The 8,579-nt window shown below is 37.6% G+C and overlaps 1 protein-coding gene across 2 annotated transcripts; it reads left to right on the forward strand.

The window, feature by feature from the left end:
- Positions 1-1,820: 1,820 nt before the first annotated feature.
- On the forward strand, positions 1,821-6,694 carry LOC141598621 (uncharacterized). 2 transcript variants are annotated; one of them, XM_074418332.1, is made up of 8 exons: positions 1,821-2,222; positions 2,314-2,407; positions 3,395-4,352; positions 4,440-4,507; positions 4,651-4,713; positions 4,796-5,016; positions 5,922-6,040; positions 6,368-6,694. In XM_074418332.1, the coding sequence occupies exons 1-8, from the start codon at positions 2,184-2,186 to the stop codon at positions 6,471-6,473; spliced, it is 1,668 nt and encodes a 555-aa protein (XP_074274433.1). In that variant the 5' UTR covers positions 1,821-2,183; the 3' UTR covers positions 6,474-6,694. The 2 variants fall into 2 exon arrangements, with proteins under 2 accessions (XP_074274433.1, XP_074274427.1); XM_074418326.1 differs by having other exon boundaries at positions 3,395-4,507.
- Positions 6,695-8,579: the final 1,885 nt, after the last annotated feature.

Raw genomic sequence — 8,579 nt, forward strand, 5'->3', positions numbered from 1 at the left:
CCTTGGACCTAGTTTGGCTATTTTTGTAGAAACCTTTAACTTTTGGTTTTGTATATATTTTGAAGGGACATATGTCTCCCTCTTCTATTTTGGTTTGTATCTATATTCCCGCGTCTTTAGTTATGTATGTAAATTAGTTTGTTAGAAATTGCAGGTTATGGCACTCTCCTTCTGGAAATGTTTGTGAATGGTTTAGGAAATTTTTTGAAATTACAGGTTTTATCTAGTTGAACCAATTACAAACATATCCTGTCAGTTTTTCCGTAGAATTTACGTCTTTATTTAAGGCTAAAAATGAGGGTGTCAAATGGTACGGCCTGAACAGAACCAAGCCGAGGAAGAAGATCGACATGCGCAGAATACGCTCAACACTCATCGAAGGTCCATACCACGACATAGACTACGCTGGGGGCAAATTGATGGGGCATATTCTGCACCCGCTGACCGAGTCAACATATTGAGTAAGGTCAAAGCTAAAAGACAGCAAGTCAACGTATTAACAGCCAAACCGAAGCAGCCCGTTCGGCTGTCACTGGGTCTCGGTCTCGGCAACTAGCCGGCCGAGAGGCATATCCGCGTACTCACATCCAGTCCCCTCGGCATGGAGTCAACCAGGCCTGCCGGCCTGGCATGGGTCCCTCGGCCGAGGGTAAGATAGTCTTTCCACCTGCTAGCCACTTGGCCACTACGTGACAAAAGGTGAAAGCCTATAAATACTCCACTTCTCTCATTGAGAAAAGGATCCCAAAATCATCTTAATCTGGTATAAACTCCCTTATCTCTCTACAATATACTTTGCCAAGTTAACACACAACTTATCTCTTTAAGTTTACTGACTTGAGCGTCGGAGTGAGTACGCTCGGTACCAAGCCGAACCCTCAGTTTGTTCAACTTTACAGGAGAGAGTGAAAGGAAGAGACAAACAACGACGTCATTCTACAAGCTTAAGTGGTCATAATCCTGCTCCGGAATTACACCCGGAACAATTATATTTATATTTATTATTTTATTAATATATTTATTATTATTAATATTATTCATAACATATTTATTATTATTATTATTATTATTATTATTATATTTAATATTATTATATTAATAAGTTATTATTTAATATTTATTATTTTATTAATATACTCATTATTAATATTATTAATCACATATTTATTATTATTATTATTACATTTAATATTATTATGTTAATAAGTTATTATATTAGACCTATTATTATTATTATTATTATTATTTTTTTAGTTATTATTATTAATATATTATATTATTATTAATAATGTTATCATTTATATTACTAATATATTATTATTATTATTATTATTACTTTATTTATTATTGTATTAATATTTTATTTTTTATATATCTTATTAGATTATTATTATTAGATTATATTAATATATTATTATTATTAATGAATAATATTATAATAATATTTATTATTATTGGTATTATTTTTATTATAATATTTATTATAATAATAATAATAATAATAATAATAATAATATCTTTTTATTATTATTTCGATTCAATTGAATCATTCGATTGATTGAGTTACTCCATTAAGTTGATTGATTCGATTCAAATTTCATTAAGTTGATTGATTGATTCAATTGATTCAGACAATTTCAGTCCAAAAGAATAGGGCCTGAGTATAACGGTATATAAAAGTGTGACAAGTAGGAAAAAAAAAGGGCAAATATAATACTAGGAGGCGGTAAATCAAATTTACCCTCCAATTTTCCTCCACGGAGCAATTTACCTCCAATTAACTTGAATTTCAAAATTTTCATCATCCAATGACGATTGACGAACATGTGAGACTGAGGAGAGAGAATTTATCATAAAAAAATGGAGGAAAATATAATGAGAAAAAAAGAGGGAGCGGCAATAGACTAAGAATTTCACCGCGCTTTACACTTTAATTCAAAACTAATTTTAATTTTCTTTCCATTTATAAATCATTTTTCATTAAAACCTCAAAGATTCACCTTTTCTTTGTTCAACTTTCAAAATAGCTTTCCCTCAAACAAAACCCTAAAACCCGCGCTTCTATAATTTCAATCTCAATCTCCCTTTTATTTCTTCATTTATTTTCAAAATCAACAACTACCCACCATTTTTATCCGTGTTCTCTACCAACCCTTTTCATCAATTTCAGTTTCATCTCTTCTATGAATTCAATTGGGAATATACCATTTTCTGATTCTAAGGTTACCACACTTTTCTTTTTCTATAAGATTACAATTTCAATCTAAAATTAGGGTTTATATAATTTAATAACAGTTTGTTTTTGTTGTAAAGGTGAAGGTTGGATCAAAGCGCGACGGCGAGGAATTGGAAGATGATTCTGATTTTAGTCGGAAGTTTGTCAGGATGACGGATCTTCAATCTGAAGGTAAATTTTTCAATTTCTTTTATCATCTTGTTTAATCTGATGGTTGCAATCTTATAGCTGAATGTTTTTTTTTTTTTTTGGTACGAATTTTGTATTTTTATTCGTATTTCGTTTCCGCTGTGTTGGGCATGATTTAAGAATCAAAACTCTGATTTGAATTGTTGCCATGGTTATTAGACGATACTCGTTTGACCCTAGTTGAATTCGACTCGTCTGGTCCTGTCAATTTGGTTGTGGTGTAAGGTGGAACACAAATTCTCATTTGTTACGGATATATCCTTCGTATCCGTCGCAAGCTTGCGACGGGTCAAGTATTACCCACAGATAAGACTAAAGTAAAGTGCATAGGAAGTAACAATTTATTTTGTCTTATCTACCCACATGGGTAGTATTTGACCCGTCGCAAGCTTGTGACGAATATGTCCATCACAAGAGAGACTTGTTGAAGGGGAAATTGGTTACTTACTGCCTCTCACAGTCTGTAAAAAGGTGGCAATTTCACAATGCTTGGGATTATAAATATTTTTGAGTTCAAAGGATCTCTTGTGAAATGACAATTTTGATGTTGTGCATTCTTGATCCGTGTATTTCAAGAGACACTACTCCCTCTTATCCGATATTATTGTCCCATTTTCTCGTAATTTATCACGTCTCTTTAAATCATCCCAAAAATGGAATAGCGAGAGTGCTATATAAGAGAGTGTTTCTGTAGTTGGGCTGTTGAGTATTTAGATCCTGTAGAAGTGAATAAGAAATCTATGTGGTCGAGTTTCAAAATAGCAAGAAAGTAATAACTATTTGTTCGTTTCGTACTTGTAAAATGCACTGTTTTTACTCTACCACAAACAGCTTGTAGAAGTAAAAGATCCTAACCGATAGTTTTGTAGCTGTGAAGATTTTGATTGAATCAAGCTTTAAGTGAACTCGATTGTACGTGATTGATGAGTAATTGCTACTGAGTAAAGATATTATTGGTACGTGCTACAGGAATTGCTACACACGACCCCGAAACCTCAAAAACAGAAGAGTCTGAGGAACACATGGACATCATAGAGACTCAGAGCTCACAAATTGTAGACAAGAATGCTGATGAACGTGTAAGTGCAGGACTTACAGAAGGACCACCTAAAAAGTTGTCTAACCTTTGTGGATCAAAGCCATTGGATCTCAATACTGATTTGTGCACCGATGAAAATTCAGGGTATAATGATGTTATCCCTCTAGGAGATTCTAGGAAACAAGCCTTGTATGAAAAAGGCAAAACTGTCAAAGAGTTTGGTTATAATTCTTTATGTGGTTCTAACCTGAATCTTAATGTAGAAGACGTTACTAGCTCAGCAAATCATGATATTTTCACTCATAGACCTCGTAACAATCTGAAGACGAGAGACACACTGAGCCTTGGGAGAAACACAACAAGTTTGGAGGAAAAAGACGGCCTAAGAAGATGGAAGGAGATGAAGCAAAATGGTTTTATGTCATCTCCATTTGGCGGGATACCACAACCACCACCTCCACCAGTTGCTCCTAAACGTGGGAGGAAGAGCAAAAATGATGTTCTCAAGCAAAAGATGGAACAAGCTAAGAAAGAACAGGTTGATAGGTTTGCAAAGATTGCGGCTCCTAGTGGATTGCTCAATGGATTAAACCCTGGGATTATAAATCACGTTAGGAATAGTAAACAGGTGCACTCTATAATTCAGGCACTTGTGAGGTCTGAGAAACAAGAAAGCCTAAAACAAGCTAGTGAGATGAAACTTTCAAGTCAAGAAATACCTGAAAAAAGAGGCGGACTAGAAAATATTAGCTCAAGTTTCTCACATGGGGTAGGATCTTTAGTCCCAGAGAGCATGAAACTGCATGAGAATCGTTTGTTGCATAGTGGTTCTTCCCCCTTTAAATCAAGGGACATAGGCGGACAAGGGGAATCAGCAAATGACAGAAGGTTTTCTTTACAAACGTCTTTGGCTTCACACTCAAATAATTACAGTGTGGATGATATACTTGCACTAAAGTTAGCTTCGTCAAATAGGGTAGCGGAGAGTACCAGTTGTTTGTCCAATGACGAATCAGCGAGTGTTGACACTCTTTCTGTCAAAGGTTAGCTCTTGCACTTGTTTGAGTTATGCAGATAAGAAATATGTATTTAATCATGCTGGAACACTAGAACTATAAACCAATGGTCCAATAAATTATGCCGCCTCGTTCCTAACATGGTTAATTTGTTGCTTTTCTTCTTTCAGCGGCTACAGTAGCTTCCCAGTGGCTGCAACTTCTACAGCAGGACATAAAGGACCGTCTTTCTGGTGTGTATTCAATCAACTGTACTTAAAGAAGTTTTAGATAGTAGATGTCTGAAATAGACTGATATTCGTGTTTGCGTTGCAGCCCTACGGCGTAGTAAGAAGAGAGTTAATGCTGTTATTACTACTGAGTTGCCTTCTCTCTTGTCAAAAGAATTTGAGTCCAACCAAGACATTGATCCATCCATTGCAAAGGATCATGTTACTGCCTGTTCCAATAAAGCGTCTGCTGAATTGCATCAAGCAAAATGGAGCAATTTGTTCAACCAGATGGATGCTTCTCTTTCCGAAGAAGAGAAACAGTTGGTAAGATGAATGGAACACAAAGTAACTAACCGTTTTTGTCTTGATAAGTAGACCAAACCCCTATAAGTAGAACTATATAGTAACTACTAAGTACCATAATTTATGATATGGGTGTAATGGTCTTTTTTTTTTGTGTGGTGAAAGGTAAATATATTGCATAATCGAGGAGCTGTTACATCACCTACACACAATCTCACCACCAACCAGTTAAATAACCCAACTAGACAAAAGATCGAATACTACCCCAACCCCAACTGTCTAACCGCAGCCATTGGTTATCCAAAACACAATGGTTTCTTAAAATCTTGTTCTTCACCTCAATGATAATTCTCTTGATTATGCTTCCTGGTACTTCAAGTTGATGATTTAATCGCACAATCCAAATGTGGTAGCATAGTGCATGAGTGCAACTATACTTGTCTTAATCACGTGCCGCTGCAGCATAGAACCAGACTTCCTCCTACAAAGCCTTCCCTATATCCCCTGAGCAGGAATATTAACATTAAGCCAGTTCTGCAGGTCTGAGTGTCTGACCAACATCTCATGCTGTATGGACAGTAAAACTAAAAAGTAGTCGGTGTTCATTCTCAACCTTGACCACACAGATGACAAGCCCATTGCTTTCTATGCAAATTCCCTATAAGTCAAGCATGCCCTTCTTTGGGACTTTGGGTGTATAATCCTGCTGTTGAGCTCCCCATTGATTGCCACAACAACCACTAGTTTATCCTTGATGATTCAAATCTTTCTGCGAGTCCAACTAGAATTGGAGTCGTGGGAAACTTTTTCAAGGATAGGGGCATTTTAATGGAAGTTTTAACATATTTAGTGTAGAACTTTTTGCAATCGACTTCTTTGTACGTTTGAGGGCAGCTGCTGATTTTTCTGTCTTTCGCCTATCATAGGAATGCTGGTTAAATGAAGTAAGCCAAATGCTACAGCTCTGTGATAAAGGTCTGCAGCATGTTCAGTTGAACATGGCGTTTGAGATGCAGCGTCTGGGAGCTTTTAGTAACGACTTCAGGTAATAGTTGCTTCTTTCTATTTTGTTGGTGTTGGTTATTCTTTTCTATCGTAGCTGTTGCCCCTGTTGGCATAGTCATTTTGCCATCCACTCAAACAACTGTAAATCTACATACTGTACACAACCCTAGTGCCACTATGCTCCTGCATATAGCGACATGGTGTTTCAAATGTACCCAACCGTACTGTTATGTCCAAAACACAGAAATTGCATTCAGATGACCTGTAAGGGCCATAAAGCTATGTACTATACTACTATAGTACTCTATGCTTATTAAAAGTAGTCATTAACGCATGATAATGGTGATAAATGTTTGATTGTTGACAGATCAAAGACAACAGATCCGGAGAAAGAATTGCCGGTGAGAGCAGCTGCAGCTTCCATATATTCAACAGCCAATTACGCCTCCAGGGAAAATGTTAGCTGCTGTTAGATTACGACTTGTTTTTAGTTAACTTTTTTTTCTTTTCTTTTTGGATTAATTCTGTTATATTTAACACTTTTAGTAATTAGATGCCTTGATGGCCTGCTCGTTTGTTTGAGCTTCTTTCGCTCGCCCAAATTGTGGTGTATTTAGATAGGAAACTTATTCAACTTGATACCCTGTTCAGTGTTCATTTATCGAATAACTGCAACTGAGCTTTACTGTATTTAGTCACTGAGCTTTACTGTATTTAGTTGAGCTAATCAAGTAAAATAGACAAATTTGCAAGGCCACATATTAAATACTTTCTCCAATTCAGATTAAACCGAATGCTACATGATAAAGGTCTACAGCTTAATGAACTAATTATGTATGTTCTTTAATAACTCGGTAACTGCGACACCTTGACTAAATTGAGGTACTACTATTGAAATGAAACTGCGAAAATCAACATTGGTATGCAAATGCATAGTCAGAGCTAATTGTTGCGGAAGTATGACGAGTGGAATTAGGAACTCGCTAGATGCTGAGATTTCAGGGAAGGATTGTTGGAATGTAGAAGAAAGGTCGCGCTAATTGTTCCACCAATGGCACAGTAAGAGCTATAAAAGGAAAGGATTAAGTTAGAGTTGGCAAATCGGGCCATGGCACGATGGGCAGGCTGAGTCTGACCCGGCCCGAGTGAATAGTGCGACAGGCCCGTATCCGGCATGGGCGGGTTGAGGAGGAGTCACGCCACTGAAATAGGGAAATTCTCGTGCCTAGGCAGGCCCGAAAATTGGCATGAATTTTTTTTTTGTTACTATACTAACTCTATAAATACCCTCTAACTGCACTTCATTTTCTTCATAATTCAATCCAGTTTCTACTACTTATCTTACAATTTAAATAGGGACTTGCTAAATCCAACACGCATATTACTAAATCCCGCACACTTTTTACGATTTTTTACAACTTTACCCCTCTCATTCTTTACCCACAAACCACCCTAAAAGAGAGACGGAAGAGCCAACTGAGAAAGCCCACCAGCCGCTCAACCACCCGACCAGCGACGGAAAAGGGGATGATTGACGGCGTCAGAAGGTTGACGACGACATCAGGCCGACGATGTCATCAGTTCGACGGCAACGACAGGTTGACAACGACGGTAGAAGGCTGGATTGACGGCGTTAGAGAGTTAATGAAAGGGGATGATGTTGGATCGACGGCGTGATGATGATAGGATGGAGTTAACGGCGAGCGGCCGACGGTCGGCGCCGATGGTGGGTAGTCGGTGCCGTGGAAGGGGGAGGGGAGGGTGGGCATGGTGTGTCGAGTATTCTGGAGATTGGGGTTTGGGATTTTTTTTTTAATGAAGGGTAATGGTGGAAAAATTAGGAAAAATGTGTTGGATATAGTAAAATTGCGTGCTGGATTTAGCAATTACGTTTAAATATATAAATCATTAATTATTTATAAATCAAAAACAACTTTTTTAAAAAAAGAAAAATTAGTCCAAATGGGCCGGCCCAAGGGTCTGGCACAACCCATCCCGCGGACCAGGCATGACCCGCGCACAATTTTGGCCCGGCTACTGTGGGGAGGTCGGGCTTGCACGACACAGCACGAAAGTCCTACACATCGTGCCTGGGCGGGGCCAAAATGAAGGCTTGGCACGGCACGATCCAGTCCCAACTCTAGATTAAGATGAAGAAATCACCTTATCCACACACACGCGCATAAAGATCCTCAAACAATCAAAGCGTTATTAGAAATCTAAAATACTCATTCTTTCGTTTATTAGTTCTTAATAGTGTATCCTACAAAAACATGGTGAAGCTATAATGCAAGAGGGATAAAAGAAATACAGTAACTTCCAACACTCCAGTGTAATTTGAATGAGAGACGAGAGGTCACTCTTTATAGCAAAATAAGAGAATAAATAAATTGTTTCATGATTCTACTACTAGACTCTTGAAAGAAGAGCGACTAGCGAGTATAGCTGCACCCGTATTATACACCTTAACCCGACCTGCATAACCCGACTAATAGGCGTGATCCGTTTAACAACGGGTCAAACTAACACAAAATATGGAGTCAAGGACTACAAGGGGCAGCCCATTTAAAAACCCACAA

Source organism: Silene latifolia, chromosome 1 (genome assembly GCF_048544455.1).
Source record: "Silene latifolia isolate original U9 population chromosome 1, ASM4854445v1, whole genome shotgun sequence".
Classification (NCBI taxonomy): domain Eukaryota; kingdom Viridiplantae; phylum Streptophyta; class Magnoliopsida; order Caryophyllales; family Caryophyllaceae; genus Silene; species Silene latifolia.